At 37.4% G+C, this 19,277-nt stretch overlaps 1 protein-coding gene across 1 annotated transcript in view; it reads left to right on the top strand.

The window, feature by feature from the left end:
- Nucleotides 1–19,277, top strand: part of PTPRQ (protein tyrosine phosphatase receptor type Q) — a 261,122-nt gene that overhangs the window by 239,175 nt on the left and 2,670 nt on the right. Inside the window, exons 56-60 of the mRNA XM_037042809.1 lie at nt 262–338; nt 7,862–7,996; nt 8,189–8,314; nt 9,169–9,317; nt 12,818–12,953. Coding sequence (XP_036898704.1) covers nt 262–338; nt 7,862–7,996; nt 8,189–8,314; nt 9,169–9,317; nt 12,818–12,953 — 623 coding nt within the window. The remainder of the gene's footprint in view (nt 1–261; nt 339–7,861; nt 7,997–8,188; nt 8,315–9,168; nt 9,318–12,817; nt 12,954–19,277) is intronic.

Genomic DNA, 19,277 nt, shown 5'->3' with positions numbered 1-19,277 from the left:
TTTGCAGAATGGAATGTATATCATGCCTTTTGTGATTTTTATAAGTAGGTACAAAACCTTCTGCAAACATACATAGGAACATATTAATAGTAACTATTGCTAGGTAGTGGAACTATGGGATAAGAGGGAATTTCTACTTTAGTCATATACCCATCTGTAATGTGGAATGTTATATTATGAACATCTTTGTATGACATTCACAGTAAAAAAGTAGGGGTAATTTAAAATTGAATACTATTGATTTCTTATATTTTTTTCTAGATAATAATAACAGAGTGAAGTTGATAGCTGATGCTAGTATTCCAGGATCAGATTACATTAATGCCAGCTATGTTTCTGTAAGTTGCCACTTTTAAATACATTTTGATAAAGCATAGATACTGAAATTATATTACTCTTCTATGTAAAGCAACAAATGCATTACAACCTCAATGGATCTTGATGTGCCAGCTCCTCACAGACACTTCATGTTACCAACCATCGTTTCACCAGTAAGTGGCAGGTGCACAACCTCAGGTCACGTACCCACTTGTCATCTCACTGTTTCATATGTCTCCTTTTCGACGTATGATCTGTGTACAATGAGGCCCGGCAGCCTTGCTTGCAAAGAAAAGTTAGTTGAATGGACAGTTATGTTCATATAATATAAAAATCTATTATGCTTTTTTTCCCTTCTAGAGTTGCTGTCCTTCAGGGGGTCTGTGATGCCATGTTCTTTTTCCTATCCCCACCTTCCTGGAGAATGTGAACTCTATTGCTGCTACTTAATACACATATACCCTAAATGGATCACAATTCCTAAATGTGGGAATTGTGACATGCCTAATATACTTTCTTGCATATAATAGATAATAAATGCTTGCTGAATTGTACTGAAATGGACTGAAACCAAATTGTTTTAGGCACTCTCTCCCCTCTCATTCTCTTTCTTAAAAAATATATTTTATCGATTATACCATTACAGTTGTTGTTCTATTTCCCCCTTCATTCTCCTCCACCCTGCACACCCCCTCCCCTACCATCACCCCCCTTTAGTTTATGACCACATGTCTCAAGTTCATTAGATTCTATATTTCCCCTACTATTCTTGCCCTTGCCCTATTTTCTACCTACTGTCTATGCTATTTTCTGTACCTTCTCCCCCCTTCTCCTCCTCCCACTCCCCTGTTGCTAACCCTCCATATGTTCTTCATTTCTATGGTTCTGCTCCTGATCTAGTTGTCCTCTTGGTTTGCTTTTGTTTTAGGTGTGGTTGTTAATCACTGTGAGTTTGCTGTCCTTTCACTGTTCATATTTTTTATCTTTTTCTTATATAAGTCCCTTTAACATTTCATATAATAAGGGCTTGGTGATGATGAACTCCTTGAATTCAAGGAGTTTATCTTATCTGGGAAGCACTTTATCTGTCCTTCCATTCTAAAGGAAAACTTTGCTGGATAAAGCAATCTTGGCTGTAGGTCTTTGGATTTCATGACTTGGAATACTTCTTTCCAGCCCCTTCTTGCCTGTAAGGTCTCTTTGGAAAAATCAGCTGACAGTCTGATGGGTACTCCTTTGTAGGTGACTGTCCCCTTATCTCTTGCTGTTTCTAGGATTCTCTCCTTCATTTTAATCTTGGGCAATGTAATTATGATGTGCCTTGGTGTGTTCCTTCTTCAGTCCAATTTATTTGGAACTCTCTGAGCTTCCTGGATTTCCTGGAAGTCTATTTCCTTTTCCAGACTGGGGAAGTTCTCCTTTATTATTTGTTCAAATATGTTTTCCACTCATGGCTGTTTCTTTTCCCCTTCTGGTACCCCTATAATTTGGATGTTGGAACGTTTAAAGATGTCCTGGAGGTTCTTAAGCCTCTCCTCATTTTTTTGAAGTCTTGTTTCTTTATTCTTTTCTGGTTGGATGTTTTGTTCTTCCTTCTGATCCACTCCATTGATTTGAGTCCCAGTTTCTTTCCATCACTATTGGTTTCCTGTGCATTTCCCTTCATTTCAATCAGTTTAGCCTCCATATGTTCCTCTAATTTGTGACTATAATCAACCAGTTCTGTGAGCATCCTGATCACCAGTATTTTGAACTGTGCATCTGAGAGGTTTGCTATTTCTCGGTCGCTTAGAGTTATTGGCTCTGGGGCTTTGAGTTCTTCTTGAGCCATATTTTGAACTGTTCATGCCTGTTACTTATGAGAAGCTGAGCCCTAGGTGTTCACCAGGGTGGAGCAACTCAGTCGCTGGGTTGTGATACTGTATGTGGGGACGGGGTCAAAGAAAATCAATGGCGGTCCTCTCTGCCTCCTGCGGACACCAGGGCTGCGCAGTCCTCAGTCAGTCTCACTGCTCACTCCTTTGCTCAGTTTATCTGCGCACTTGCAAATGTGCAACCGAACTCAGCCTGCCCTGCACCCTTACTGGGTCCGTGATGCTACCCTGGCTGCCTGCGCGCCTGGGTCGCCTGGGTCACCTGGGTCGCCTGGGTTGGGGGATCCTTCCTGCCAGACCCTGCTCTGCTGCTGGCTCCGCCCCTCTTACTGGTCCTGGTTGAAGGTTCATTGTTGTCAGACTTCCGTATAGTTCAGTTTTCTGTTCTTTGGCTGCGTCTTTGTTTACTAAACCTTTGTCGTATTCAAACTTGGTTGTGGTCATTCTCCATGGCTGATGTGTTCTGTCAATGCTCATCAATATCATGGCCACCTAGAAACCTTATGTGCTCCTAAGACATCCAATTGAGGTGGCATAACCATAAAATCTCAGAGTAGGAATTGCCCTCATGATTAATTCAACTATTCACCTTGGAACTCTTTCTTAAAATTTTCTGATAAGTATATGTTAGCCTCTCTTGGCACGATTTGCCCACTTCCTTCTAAAGCGGATGATTCTATTTTTCGAATGATTCTAATATACACATTTTTCTTTAATGAGATATGGGCTCTAATTCAGATTCTTGAGAGTTTCCTCTTCTGTCCACCCTCCCATAGATCTTTTATTCTTTTCTTATTTAGAGGTCTTCTCACCCAGGCCTGCCATTCATTCCCTTTGGTACCACTGGGGCTCTGCTTATGTGATGTTCTGTCCTTTCCCCAACATCAGAGAGAAGTGTCCTGTGTACCATTATCTCCAAGACTCCGTTGGAGGAGGCAATTTATCCTACATTCTATATTATTGACAATCATTCCAAAATTATAATCATATGTTAGGTTTTATTTGGGAAAGAATGAATAATGGGAGAATAAGATTCTTTAAATAGGGGAAGAAATGTGAGGAGGGGGTGGAGAAGTGAAGGCATCCATTGAATTTCATCTTATTTTTATGCTGGAACTTAAAAAGCACACACATTTACTCTTATGACAACATAGTTTCTTCATTTATCAAATGTCTGATTTCCTCGAAAATGCAATTCTTCTCTGAAGATTTTTGTGAAATCCTGTGCTTACTAATTTTCATTGTAGCCTGAATTCTATAGCATGTTGAAGTTTTGCTTTGACTTACACAATGATACATATATGCATTTAGATATTTAAATTTAATCAATGCCTTATAAAGCCATAGGACAGGACAAAAGCAAATGGCTCTGGTAGTAACCTATTGATTTGTACCATGTTTTAATTTACCAATTTGTAGATACAAATTAATAGCTTACATCATTTAATGTTTAACCAGAGATGGGGTAACAGTATAAGATATGAATATGGTTAAGAACAAAACCAGTTTTAGTATGTTCAACCACCAGGGGAAGATGATAATGCAACATGAGCAATAAACTAAGAAGTCTGAATATGTATACATATAGGAGGACACACACACATACATATACTCAAATGGTGTTGTAATATAGAACTTACAGCAAGTCAGTATGACCCAAACACAGTGATGTGCATAATCATTACTGAGCTGCATGGTAAGCAGGCCCAAATGGAAGGAACATGAAGGCAGGTCCAGCATTGGAGTGGAGCAAAAGTAGGTCTACAGTTGTTCATATGAAAAGTAATACAGTACTAAATAAATAATAACACAAGAATGAACTCTGTTTTGCATACTCACAATTGTAAACGTGCTTTGCCCCACCCTGTATTGTATTGTCCTTACTTTTTAGGTAGATCCTCTTTGCTTGAGATGCCAGGATCAGATGGCAGTGGACAGAGCCCAGACACTATAGTGGTCCTCACTGCTCCATCTCCAAATTCAGCCAGTCTTCAAATCAGAAAGAGCATCTGACACTTCAGTTTTTCCTCACTCCCCAGTGGCACCTCTATCCGGAAGTTCATGAACAATTGCCCCAGGCACAAAAACAGAGTCCATCTACAAATGGTTTCTGGATTCCTGTTTCTTCAGAAGCTAGAGGAAGGGGGGGAGTACTATAAAGGGAGGTAGGGAAGAAAGCAAAATAACTAGTAGTATTCAGATGGAAAAGCAAAAAAAATGATGTCTGGGAAAGAGAAAGGAAAGGATCAGCAAGCATTCTGAGGGATGTACTTTAAGACTGGGAAACTCTAGGCCAGGGTCTATAACTAGGTTAACATACCATCAATATGTGCATTTTTCTGCTGTTCTTGAGAATTATGCTCCTAGAGCTAGGACTCACAGAGAACTTGGAAAATTTTTGTGAAGAATGGATTGTATGAGAGAGGCAGGGAGGAAAACAAATACTCCATTGCTGTAAACAACCACTAAGTGTACAAATGAATTTAGCAATGTTTTCAAGAGAGTTAACAATAAAATGTTATATAATGAGACAAGAGGAAGGGGAAAGTCTCAAACCCTCAAAATTACCTATCCTTTCAACCAGATGCTTGAAATCATATTAACTTGATAATACTGTTACATAATTAGAGATGAAAGATGAAAGGTCGTGATGCAAAAGAGCTGTAATAACACCAGAAATACCAGATTTGTTCCCAGTTTGATAGAATATTATAATAACTAAGGACACTGAGTCCCTGAAAAAATGACCAAGAGAAACTTGATCGATTACAATTACTACACTTACCCTTGGAATACATCCTTCATTGGCTTCTGGACACCAGTCTCTCAATTTTTCAACTACAGCTGGTTGACTCATCTCAGTCTCACTGGTTCTCTCTGATCTCCTCAATTACCAAATATCAAAATTATCTACAGCCCATTCCTTGAATTTAATTTCTTTCCAAACTCATTTCCTTGGTAGTCTCAATCATTCTCATGATTTTAAGTAACATCCATGTGGTGATTACTTGCAAATGTATGTTTCTAGCTTCAACTTCTTCCTGAATTCCAAAATCTTATACCAAATTTCCTGCATGACATTCCCACTTGATTGTCTATTAAGCATTTCTAGTTTAATATGCTCATCATGAATTTCTAATTTTTACTTCAAGTCTGCTCATCCTGAAGTCTTCCCAATCATCCTATGGGGTCACCATTGATTCTTCTAATTTCTGGTACCCAACCTCCAATCCATCAGCACATTCTGTGTGCCCTGTCTTCACAATGTATCCAGATCTTATCACTTCTCATCATCCCCATTGCTGTCACTCAGCTACCTGCTTAGGCCGGCTGTTGCAATAACCTAACTACTTTTCCTCCTTTCACCTTTAACCTCTTATAGACTAGTCTTCTTACAAAAGCCAGAGTGAAACTGTTAAACCACACACTGTATATATTTATAAAATTTCAATGGCCTTCTGTATCATTAGCAATAAAAACTAGTCTTATCTTTACCTATAAGGACCTAAAGCATCCTTATCCTTCCTTCTTTGTTCTTTCTGATATTATTGTCTAATACTGCCCCCCTAATGTACCCCACTCCAGAAACTTGCTATTCATAGAACAACTCAGACACATCTCTCCTTTACTACTGTTACACTCGACTTTCTTTCTATGTGGAACACTTTCCCCCCAAATAATGCGGGGCTCGCTCTCTGCTTTTGTCTCTCCTCAGATGTCACCAAGGAGTCTTTTCTGAACCCCCTAATTTTGAAAGCCCTCTCTCAAAGACATATTACTTTCAAAGTTTCTACATATTTTGCTTGTTTAGTAGACATAGTAATAGGCTTAATGTTTATTTTTCTTAACTAGAATGTAATAGAAATGAGGTTAGGAATTTGAGTGTCTTTTGTCAGTGATGAACGCCCATCTCCTAGAGCAGTGCCTGGCACATGTGAGACACTTGCAAATATTATTCGAATGCAAGAATGTGCACATTTTAAAGACTGGAAAAATTGACCAACATGTTAATGGTCCTTCATTCTGGAGAGTGAGATTGCAGGTGAGGTCCTCACTCGAATGTATTTACTCTGCTGAATTTTTCACTGTATACTGAATATGTTTTGCTCTTTTAGCCTTAAAAAACCCAAACTCTTAGTATATAAAACAATGGAATAGTCATGTTCACTTTGAGACTGGAGATACAGAATTGTTTTAACCTACAATGTATTTAAAAAACTCGCGTTTTATCCCAGAGACTGTCATTGGCTGACACTCTAATTTGGGCAAGTCACATTTTGTGCCTCATTATCCTTTCAAGTAAAATAAATTGCTTGACATTTAAAATGTATATTATTCTTGTATGATACTACATTCTCTGGCTACTGAGATATTTCTGATTTTAAAGTAAATTTTACTTTTTTTCTATTCCTTTAAATATTTTGATGTTTGGAATAGATGTAATTTTGTTACCACCTCTTTTTTTTTTAAATTCTTATTCAAGTACAGTTTTCTGTTTTATATACCACCTCTTTTTTTTATACAGTAACTTTCTCTAAGAACAATCCACAGATACAGCTCAAGTTGCATGTTTACATTTCAGGTAAATGGATTAGGGGTAGAACTTGGTAAAATGTGCAGGGGTTGTCAGAATAGAGTTGAGGCAAATTTCAGGTCTTATGTTAATATTAGCTACATAAACCTTCATATTGCCACACCCACATTAATTTTTTCCTTTCCTTCATTTGTATTTTCATTTACTTATTTATTTTTTCAAATGCAGTTTACACTTCATATTATTTTGGACTAGTTTCAAGTGTACAGCACAGTGCTTATACAAGCATTATCGTTAAAAGTGTTCCCTTTGGTATTTCCAGTTACCCACCTTGCACTTTACATAGTTACTATAATACTATTGACTCTATTCCCTATGCTGTACCTGGTGTCCCCATGACTATTTTATAACTGCCAATCTCTACTTATCAGTCCCTTCACCTTTTCACCCCGTCTCCCAAACCCTTTCCCTCTGGCAACCAACAGTCTGTTCTCTGTGTCTGTACCCCACATCACTCGTGGTTCAGAGCTCTGGAAAGTAAGTACTAACACCACAGTTTAAGTGGATAATAATTTATTGGAGGAAGAGTATGAAAATATCTGCAAAACCCATAACTATCAATATGTGATGAAAACAGTGGGGTGGGTGAGGCTGCTGACTCTGGACTCACACCAGCTGAGAGACCTTGAGGAAGTGACTTCACATTTCTAAGCTCCAGTGTCTTCACCTATTAAATGAGGGTAATAACAGTACAAATTCACAAGGGTTTTTATAAGAAATAAATTAATGAAAATATTAACTATAAACTGCTTAGTATATTGTCTGGCATAAAGTAAGCATTTGATTAATGTTGACATCATTGCTGTTCTTTTATGTAACCTTAATGTTTTATTAAAAAGTTAGAAATAAATTTTAAGAATGATTTTATAGTATATCACATTATGTGGTTAAAGTTATAGATTGGGAATTTTGTGTATCTAATATTATTTAGCACTCAAACTATATAATATTTAATAATATTAAATCATTTTATAATTAATATATTTTTGATTACTGCTCAGTAACTTAAAACTACTATATATATGTATTATACATATATATTTATTGATGCAGTGTTGTGTTTATGTCCTTCTAGGGTTACTTATGCCCAAATGAATTTATTGCTACTCAAGGTCCATTACCAGGAACAGTTGGGGATTTTTGGAGAATGGTTTGGGAAACCAGAGCAAAAACTTTAGTAATGCTAACACAGTGTTTTGAAAAAGGGCGGGTAAGTTTTCTGAAAATCTTTTCACAAAATGTTATTTTACAATTGTGTTAACATGTGTGTGACAATTTCAGCTAATACTATGAATCATCAATAACTTGGATCTCTCTAAGGCACCTTTAACTTAGTGGCAAAAACTGTGCTATATCCATGTAACAGTGGTTCTTATAACTGGTGGTTTTTCTCTGAATACAGATCCGATGCCATCAGTATTGGCCAGAAGACAACAAACCAGTCACTGTGTTTGGAGACATAGTGATTACAAAGCTAATGGAGGATGTTCAAATAGATTGGACCATCAGGGATCTGAAAATTGAAAGGGTAAAGAAATGGAGGGGGCAGGAACATGGCAGTAAATATGAATGCTCTAAATGTCTGCAGTAAAATTAATTTCTAGAACTAGTCCTTTCAATAATACTTATATACGCAACGAAGCCTTCCTATTATTTTCTTAAACAGAAGTTTCGAATTGTTATCTGACTTCAATATCTGTGCCACTGTGTTTGAATTCCAAATCACATAATTAGAGTTTATATTAATTAATTAGCATTAAATTCTTAGGTAGAGAAAGGAAGGAAAAAAAGAAACAACTAGATCACTGGGTTTACTTTACTTGATAAAGAAACTATAATATTTGACTTAAAACAAAAATTTCCCAAATCACTCATCTTTATCTACATCCTAATAATTTGATTTTTATTTAATCCAGAATGAGTATGGAAGTGATAGTGTGGGATCCCACTCTATCAGTTTATATAGGTGTCTATACACATGGAAAATTATATAAGGATCTTTATCCTTTCTGACGTTATCAGAGACCCAGTAGCTCTGTTTTGAATAATTGGTAAATATATTTATTTAAGTTTAGAGTCAAAATTGTTTCAAAATCTACTATTCCAATGCTATAAAATGTTATGCTACATTTGAATATAAGTACTCTGTATTATCATCACTTCAAGTTTTTTATCGTTTCTATTCATCCAAAAAGGAAATTTTCTTTACGGTAACAGAAATGAAAGACTTTTCTTACAGGATAAGTGAAAACAGTTTTTCTGTTTGGTAAACAGTCATTCTTTAAAGATCACCTTCAAAAGCCAGGACACCCGCTATCTCCCACCTTCATTGTGGTACTTAAATAACTGTGTGGTACTCCTCTGATCTGTCACTTTGTTTAGCACGGGGACTGCATGACGGTTCGACAGTGTAACTTTACTGCGTGGCCTGAGCACGGGGTTCCTGAAAACAGTGCCCCTCTCGTTCACTTTGTGAAGCTGGTTCGAGCAAGCAGAGCGCACGACACCACACCTATGATTGTTCACTGCAGGTAAAAAAGATATATTATTACAACATGAGACACTATAAATAGTCTTTAAACTCCATGTGGTCTTTTTATTATTATGATACTATTGATTATATTTCTGGCAGGAGTTAATGTAGATTCATTCCAGATTATATTTTTCAGATATTTTACTGGCTATAATAACATAAAAATGTAGCTTTATAAAAGTTTAGATAACAGGAAAAATGAATGATGAATGAATCTAAATGAAATACACATACACACACATACACACACACACACACACACACACACACATATATATATAAATAAACAGGACTTTTCCTGAATTATTGACTGGATTATGCCTTTACAGGCCTTTAAAATTAAAAATTGTAGCCTATCATTAATGTATGTGTGTTTTTGTGTATATGTGAAAAGTTTTATGAATTTTATGAATAAACATCTGATATTTTATTATTTCAGTTGGTATGAGTATACTACTGTAATTTAAACATATCTTGTAAAAGCACATTTTTAGATTGGAGTTGCAAAGGATAAGGAAAAGAAAGTGGATTTCAATTTAAGTGACCAATCCAAGCATAATTACAAATTTTACCAAGTTTTAGCTACTCAAATGTCTCCCTTTGACCTGAGCTTCTGAACATGGTCAATAGAATGAGTATAAATTGAGATTTTTCCCCTTTGTTATTTATACTAGTATTTGTTTAGTATTTAGAGTTCTTCTGGACAGATGAACTGTATTTTGTGTTTTCTAAATGATGTATCTAAACCGATTTCAACTGGAATCTCTTCAACAATTGGAGTTTGGAGATTAGAGAAAAAGTGGGTGATAATAGGTTTTAATATTCCACTTACATAAGATACCTAGAATAGAGGAAGTAATAGACAGAGAGAATAGTGGTTACCAGGGACTTGGGGGAGAAGGAGATGAGAAGTTAGTGTTAATGGGTACAGAGTTTTCGTAGGGGATGATGACGAAGTTCTGGAAGTGGCCACACAGCAGTGCAGGGCGCTGAGTGCTGGTGAGCTGTGCACTGCAAAGTGGTTGATCTGGTCGGTTTTGTGCTGGGTGTCTTTTACTGTGATAAGAACATTTTTAATTGGCAATATATCTTCAACCCATTAATATTAAATTAATTATAATAATTCCAATAATTAGTTTACTAATAATTTTCTAATAGGTATATAATTAGTGTGGTTAAATAAGAAAATATCTATTGATCTATTTTTTTATCTTTTTAGAGGGAAAACTCACTATGTAATTTAAATGACTGTACATTTTTTCAAGAAAAGTTTGGGTTTTTTAAATTATGAGTAATACATAAATGCTTGCTCATAATAAAATCTCTGAGCAATATTTGCATTTAAAAAGCATATAGAATAATTAGCAAACATCCCATTCTTACCACACCAGTTCCATTTTCTCTTTCATGCACATAAAATTTTTAGCCAAGTATTATACAACATAAATGACACACCAGTTTGCTTCTAAGTTTACTGACTGATTTTAAACTGGCATCATTACTGATTAAAACCTTTAAGGGATAGTAGTTGCCTTCAGCATCTCTGTATCTTCCATATACACTGCCACTGACACAAAAACCCTTTGAAAAACGAAAGCACCTTCCCTGTTGAAGATTCAAAAACAGCAGAGTCTCCTTTGTTGTGATTTAAAATAGTTAAATGAGAAAAGAAAAAGGCATGCTTATACTAATAATTATCTTTAAATGTCACTTTAAACCTACTAAATTTTTATTTCCAACTTCGACTTCTCACCTCAACTTTAATTAGACATAAATTTAACTTTCAATTCAACATGACAACCTGAATGGCCACAAAATTCTGAACATTAAACGTGTTCTTAACTGAACATTTGATTCAATTTCCAAACTCCCCCTCATCACTATGTTTGTAAATAGCAAGTCCACTCTGCTTGGTCCAAAACCCCTGTACTCGTTCCTGACTCTTCGCCCTGTCTCACATTCAACGTCCAACCCACCAGCTTGGACCGCTGGCCCCTGTCCCCTCTCCACTCCATCTCCTTGCCCTGACCTCCCTGCTCTGCTTTGAACACACAGCACACTCTCCCACTCAGATCAGTTCCTCCACTCCCTCCAGCTGCTGTGCTCCTCTCCCAGATACCCACGTGATGCACTCCCTAACCTCATTCAAGTTTCTTTGCAAATGTTATCCTATCCGAGAAGCTTTCTCTGGTGCCCCTGTCCTGCCCTATCAGTGTCTATCTCCTTAGCCCAGCTTACCTACCATCATAACACGTCATTTACTTATCACTGCAGGGCACAGACTATGTGTGCATGTTGTGTCACACTAAATCCATCCTCTAGAGTACAAGCTTTGTATGTACAGGGACTTTGTATTGTTCATGGTTATACCTCAGATGTCTGGGACAGTGTCTGGCACTCAAAATATATTGAATGATATAACGACTGATTACTCCTTTCAGGCATATGTGTACATGTGTTATGACAATAGGATTTATGTTGTAATGCTTACTACTTCTTAGGTCAGATCATAGGAAACTGATGACTTCTCAAACTTTTTCTCACCTACAAAAATGGCAGTTTCATGTTGCTTAAAGTGGGAGGAAGAGAAGGGGGAAGAAGGTACAGAAAATAAGTAGCATAGACGGTAGGTAGAAAATAGACAGTGGGGAGGTCAGGAGTACTGTGGGAAATACAGAATCTAAAGAATTTGTGACACATGGACATGGATGAAAGGGGGGAAGGGTGGGGGAGGAGTGTGCAGGGTGGAAGGGAGTGAAGGGGGGAATGGGACAACTCGAATGGCATAATCAATAAAATATATTTAAATTTTTTTTAAAAAGTAACATTTATGGGACAAGGTGACCTTTAATATGTCTCTTTTTATTTTTATTATTTATTTTCTATGTTAACCATGTAAATGCCTGTTGTCTTTCTAGTGGGAGTTGCTGAATGAATCTTCTCATGTTTGCCACTTAACAGTTTCTGTGGAGTACATATGTGTCCTTGGGTTTTAAACTAATTTTTAAAAAGGAAATAGCTTCTTGATTTTATTATTTGTAAGAAGTAAAAAAAAATCTACCAAAAAAAGCACATGAGGGAATGTTTCGATATCATGCGGTGGAAATGCTGTATGAGCTAACTATTTGACATTTTTAATGTTTAGCATTTCTATTAGGAACCCAAACTATGGTCAATAAAAAGCCTCTGGTTTTAAGAATTTTCAACAGTTTTTAAAAATATTTTTCATAGTTATCCAACTACAACCCCTAAAATATTATGGAGTGTTACCTCTTGTAAAAAAAAATCCTTAAATATTTGATAATTGATAATAATCATTTTGCCCTGTTTAAACCATCTTGGTAACAATATAAATCCAGAGAAACTCCCAAAACATCTACCTCCAAATAAAAAAAGTAACTTTAGAATATATTGCTGTCATAGCTCCTTTTCTTCATCACCATCAACATGAACGGCCTTTTGATGAATAATTTTCATGTCATTTCACTCTTTCCACAGTGCTGGAGTTGGAAGAACTGGAGTGTTTATTGCTCTGGATCACTTAACACAACATATAAATGATCATGATTTCGTGGATATATATGGACTAGTAGCTGAACTGAGAAGCGAAAGAATGTGCATGGTACAGAACCTGGTAAGATCTAAGACTGCGTGCAGTGTCAGCTCCAGCATTTCTACATGGGAGGATCTTAGTGGCAGCAATCTGGTGGCATGTGGACTCGAAATTGTCTTTGCATAGCAGACACCTTCTTTTCCTACACTGTAACCCCCCTTTGGAGAAGCAGTAGGGTTGGGGGTGTCTTTGAGAGGGCAGCTGATGGAGATTACAGGAGGCACACGTGCCACACAGTCAGCCTTCAACAATGTTACTTGACTGCATCATTATTTTCTTATTTACAGGTGTATAGGAAAGAATCCATACCATTGAGTTGCTTTTAGCATTTTACAAGTTTGGGGAGCTTATAAAATGAATCAAATCAGTATCTTTTGTAAACATGCTGAAGGTTATAATAGGAAAAAGTTTAAAATATTAATTGTTTGGGGGTTCTGTGTATTTCACTTGTCCATATGTACCCCTATTGATATTAACACCAATAATGGTTATTTTAGTATATACTAACCAACTAGGAGATTTTTTTGTTTTGCTGTTTTGGTTTGGAAGTAAAAATACTGCTACAACATATAGATTTTTCGTCCTTAAAAAATCACATAGTATGACAGTACTATGGACCCTCTATGGAGTGTCCATTGCGTTCCAAGTGCTGTACTAGATTCTTTGCATGTATTATCTTATTTTATCCTTTATTGGTAAAGTAGGTCCAATAAAACTAACCAACAAACTGGGTATTATTGGCTATGCTATGCAAATACAGAAGCAGATGTTCCAAGTAGTTAAGTAATATTCCAAGGTTATACTATTCATAACTGTCAGAACCAAATGCCAACACAAGTGTAACTGCAGTATACAAGATGTTCCTGTCTGTATCTTTGGGTTGGGATTTTTATGCCAAATAAGCAGAGACTTTCTCACAGTAGATATATAGATGTGTTGTTACAGTATTTTTCCAAGGTACATCCTAGAAAACACGAATGGCATCACAGTTGTTAAATATGTGAGAGAACAGGTTTTTTTGCTAAGTTTTAAAAAGAAGTTAAACTGGTTTTCTTAGAATCTCACATAGCCTCTATACCCATGCACATTGAAAATTACAAATGCAGGATACAACCCTTTTGGACTGCACATCGCTTTCAGGAAAAAACGTTTGAGCATTTGACTCCAGCTTGTATGTATTTGTTTTTTGAATGTAGATTGTACAATTATGTAAATTCTTTTTATTGTTGTTCAATCACAATTGCCCCAATGTTCCCCCCATTGCTCTCCCCTGCCCTGCCCACCCCCAAATTCCCTCAGTCAGAACATATACAAATTAAGAAATGAAAAAAAACATTAGATAGATAAGTAATATTTTGAAAACCTTGCTAATTGTGATAGCTTTTTGTTATCATTAGATATTTTGAAAAGACAAAATATATACTTAGCATAGGCGAATTCTGTTTTTAAAGTAGGTTTAAATACATATTTTAAATTATATCTAATTTTCTAAACATAGTCTAGTTTACTGTAAGAGGATTATATTAGGAGTACAAGGAATGTCACCCCTGCCATTATCTCGTCACTCACCAGGGCTTGCATGATAAACACTGTCTGCAATTTCCTTGTGGGAATCTTTGTAAGCCACATCAATTCTTAGGTAAAACTAGGTAATGTAATCCATATCCATTCCTTTACATGCCAAAAAAGAACAGATGAGTGAAGTGTTACTCTTCTCTCGGGATACTTCAGAAATGGTATATGACTTGCGATCATGGTTGGCTTTCTAGGCATACAAACCTGTGCAGTCTCATAGTTCCCCATTCTCAAAAGGGCCTTGCACCTGGTTTATGTTGGTGGTTACTGTCTTGAAAATATTTGATAATTTTTTAGGAAGAAACGTACATTTTCATTTTGTAGTGGGTTCTGCAAATTATGTGGCTGATTCTTGTCTAGGGGTCTTATAAGGGCTCCAGTATCAGTCCAACTATTAACCATTATTAAAAATCAAATATCTTAGCTAACAATAATAAATAAAAAGCTGATTTCCTCTCATGAGCTTTGGTGTACCCATGTGCACTGATGATCAATGCTCTTGACATTGATTGACATTGGTTGGCTCTCTTGAATAGAATAGAGTGGGGACTGATTGGAATATGGTATCCTAGAGGTTAAAGTCAATCTTCAAATAATAAAAGTTTTAAAAAATTTTGCCATACTCTAAAACTTTGTAGAACTGAATTGTGTAGAGAGTGTGCTCAAGAATGCCTGTTAAAAATTTCACATAATTTAGTACTCAATATATGCTATAATTTTCATACATTATGTTTGTTTAATCAGCTAGAGCAAATTGCTGCATTTAGGTAAGGGAGTGGAAAGAGCATGAATTCTGGAGTTGGAGAACTAAGTTCAGAATCCAGCCCCACTAATTGCGGACTCTATGATTTTGTGTAATTCACTTCTCTGAGCAGTTTTTTTTAAACAGCCATGTTATGCTTTTCACAAATATGCTGTCAGTATTAAATAAAAGACAGTATGTACAACACCCAGCATGCAGTTAATGCCCAGCATGCAGTAAATGTCTGACAAGATTCTGCTGGGACCCTCCTTACTGACAAGCTGGTATTCTGAACTTCTCTTTCATCCAGCTTCATTTCCAGGGGTCTTACTCTTTACTGTCCTTTCTCTATGATAAAAAAAAAGATGAAGAAAGACAGAAAAATGGAAACAGAAAAGATTTCCAGTTAGGATGGCAGCATAGGTAAACACAGCTCACCTCCTCACACAACCACATTAAAATTATAACTAAAGTATAGAATAACCATCACTCAGAGCCATCAGAAATTGAGTTGAATGGAAGTCTGACAACTACAGAATTAAAGAAACCACATCCATCCAGACTCAGAGGAGGGGTAGAGATGTGGAAACAGGCTGGTCCCCCACCCATGTGTGGTGGATATCAGGAGGGATATCTAGGAGGGATATCTAGGAGGGATATCTAGGCAGCAAGGAGTCCAAGCCCGCCATCAGGCCACCCAGCCCAGGGTTCCAGTGCCAGGAAGGTAAGTCCATCCCCATAATTCCTGGCTGCCAAAACCTGTAAAGATTAGGTCAGTGGAAGAAACTTCTAGAATTCTAAGCAGTCCCTCTTTAAGAACCCACTTGCAGACTTATACACACTCACTCTCTCTGAGCTCTAGCACCAGGGTAGCAGCTTGAGCAGCACCAGTGGCATACAGGGTGAAACACCTGGCATCAAAGCAGGAGCTAGGGCACAGCTATCTACCAGACAGAAAGATGGACAGAGGCCATTGTCCCTTTTCTGAGCACCCCCTACACAGAGCCAGAGAGCTGGCAGGTGGGTGTCATATCTGAGATTATATCAATCTGACTAACATGGTTTGCCATGTGCTGCAGATCTCCGGAGACTCCATCCCACCCAATTTATGACCCCACTCAAACTTTTAACCATGACTTTTCCATATGAAGGGCTGGTCTTGGCTCAGGCTTCACAACTTCCCATAGCCTATCAAATAAGCAACAGCTGAAGCCTGGCACTAGAAGCAGCTAGCCTAGGTTTACAAGTTGGCTTCACCTGGAAATCTCCAACCTCAGCACAAATAGCAGCCATATCAGACTGCTTTATAGCCCAGGCAGGGTGGTCCTGGGCTGAACACAGGTGGGAGCTGACCTTGGCCTGCACCACCTGAAAGACCCCAGAGCCTCTGCAACCAATGGACAGCTACAGACTATGTCAGAAAACCACCACCCTTCTCCTACACAGCTGATCCTGCATGGAGGGTGGAGGTTGGTGGTCAATGGTCACAGCCAGTCCTTGCAACTGACAGGCCAGGATAAACCCCTCCCATTGATCTGCCAACAGCAATCAAGGCTTCACTAGAAGAGGAGGTGTACTCAGCCCACACAAAGGGTGCACCTCGAAAGGGAAGGCTGCACCACTGGACCCTATAGGACACCTACTACATTAGGCCACATTACCAAGACAGGGAGTCACAGCAGCTCTACCTAATACATAGAAACAAACACAGGGAGGCTGCCAAAAAGAGGAGACAAAGAAACATGGCCCAAGTGAAAGAACAGATCAAAACTCCAGAAAAAGATCTGAATGAAATCGAGATGCGGAGTTCAAAACACTGGGTTATAAGGATGCTCAAGGAACTTAGTGAGGACTTCAACAGCATACAAAAGATCCATTCAGAAACTAAGTATAAACTAATTGAAATAAAGAACAATTGATAAGGAAAGAATGGGACAGTGGATGAAGCTGAGAATCAAATCAATGATTCAGAACAAAAGGAAGCAAAAACCAACCAATCAGAACAATCAGAAGAAAAAGGAATCCAAAAATAAAAATGGGGATAGTGTAGGTAGCCTCTGACACAACTTCTAACATTCCAACATTCGCATCATAGGGGTGCCAGAAGAAGAGAAAGAGCAGGAAATTGGAAATCTATCTGAAAAAATATTGAAAGAAAATACCCCTAATTTGGTGAAGAAAATAGACATGCAAGTCCACGAAGCACATAGAGTCCCAAACTCAATGGATTCAAAGAGTCCCACTCTAAGACAATCAGAATTAAAATGCCAGAAGTTAAAGATAAGAGAATCTTAAAAACAGCAAGAGAAAAGCAATTAGTTACTAAGGGGAGTTGCCATGAGACTGTCAGCTGATTTCTCAGAAGAAACTGCAGGCTAGAAGGGATTGTCAAGAAATACTCAAAGTCATGAAAAGCAGGGAACTACAGCCAAGATTGTTCTAACCCTGCAAAGCTATCATTAAGAATGGAAGGGTAGATAAAAAGCTTCCCAGACAAGAAAAAAACTAGAGGAGTTCATCATCACCAAACCATTATTATATAAAATGTTAAAAGGATTTATTTAAGAAAAAGATCAAAACTATGAATAATAAAATGGCACTAAACATGTATCTGTGAACAACTGAATCAAAACATACTAAGCAAACAAAAAGAACTGAGACAGACTCATGGATACTGAGAGCATTTTGATGGTTGCCAGATGGAAGGGATATAAAGCACAGTATAGGAAATGAAGTAGCCAAATAATTTATATGCATGACCCAGGGACATGAACTATGGTGTGGGGATTGCCTGAGGGAGTGTGGAGTGGAGGGGAACAAAGGGGGAAAAATTGGGACCACTGTAATAGCATAATAAATAAAATACAGTTAAAAAATAAAAAGGGGAAATGATCACACCTTGGCTCCAGTACTTGCAAACCAGCACTGCATTGCACAAGAGTGCTTTCTTACTTTCTTCTGTTGCACTTGGGAGTGACTCAAGTTTCCATAAAGAATGCTCATGTCTCAGCACATATTACAGTAGCCATCAGCAGGGGTGGGGAGATTGGAACCTCAGCAAAATATTGCCACAAAAGAGGGGCATGGCCCTGACCCAAGAGAGAGCTTTATCTTCTACCATCTACCAAAAAAATTAATAGAAGCACCAAGAGATGACTTTGAAAGGACTTTCTGGAAGAATGCCCTGCAGCAATATAGTGCTCCTGAGGTACTATTGCAGCTTCCCACAAGGATTAATCTGTGTGAGCCTCTTTCCTGCTCTGGTTCTCCTGGAAGTTTACCAATGTGAACAAAGTGAAAGAAAAAAAAAAACTAATATATTTTGGGTGGCTAGTTTTTTGTCAGGCACTTTACATATAGCAAGTCTTTTAAATCTTACCCCACAGGTTTTATCCCCAATGATAAAACTCAACATCAAAATGTGTAGTTCTTAAGATACAACACATCTGGGGAAGAAAGGGAAAGTGCAGTCTTTACTGTGTCTTTCCAAGATGCCGTGGCAGAGGAAATCTTGGAAAATGTAGTACTGCCCTGTGAGCTCAGCCTGCCCAGTTGGTGGAGTTCCCACCCATCGTTCTTTCCAGTGGAGAAGATGGACACAGTCAGAAGCTAAAGTCACATATCAAATGTGACTTTAAAATCAAATGTAATAAAAAAAAAACCCAGGACACATAAATCTAACTGATGGTTGTTTTCAAAGAAATTATAGCATGCCAATATATTTCTAACACTGGTATTCATTGTGTGAGACACGTTCGGAAAACCTCTCTTAGAATTACCTTGAGAAGTAATTTACTAGCAATTTCAATAGAATTTTCATTACCTTATAACCACACTTCATTCCTTGCCAAAACTGAATTATGTAACTTGATCATCCACCTCACTTACAAAACTTGATCCCTAATGACTTCTGCATGGATGTATGTTCCCCAAATGAAAGCTTTCCTTAAATGGTAAAGATTGGCTAGCTATGAGAATTAAATGAGACTAAGTCAATAATCATTTATCACACAGCTATGACATGCCAC

Source organism: Sturnira hondurensis, unplaced genomic scaffold (genome assembly GCF_014824575.4).
Source record: "Sturnira hondurensis isolate 20B ecotype Veracruz unplaced genomic scaffold, ASM1482457v3 Scaffold0003801, whole genome shotgun sequence".
Classification (NCBI taxonomy): Eukaryota; Metazoa; Chordata; class Mammalia; order Chiroptera; family Phyllostomidae; genus Sturnira; species Sturnira hondurensis.
Note: the sequence above shows the minus strand (reverse complement) of the source record. Positions and strands in the feature narration are given on the sequence as shown.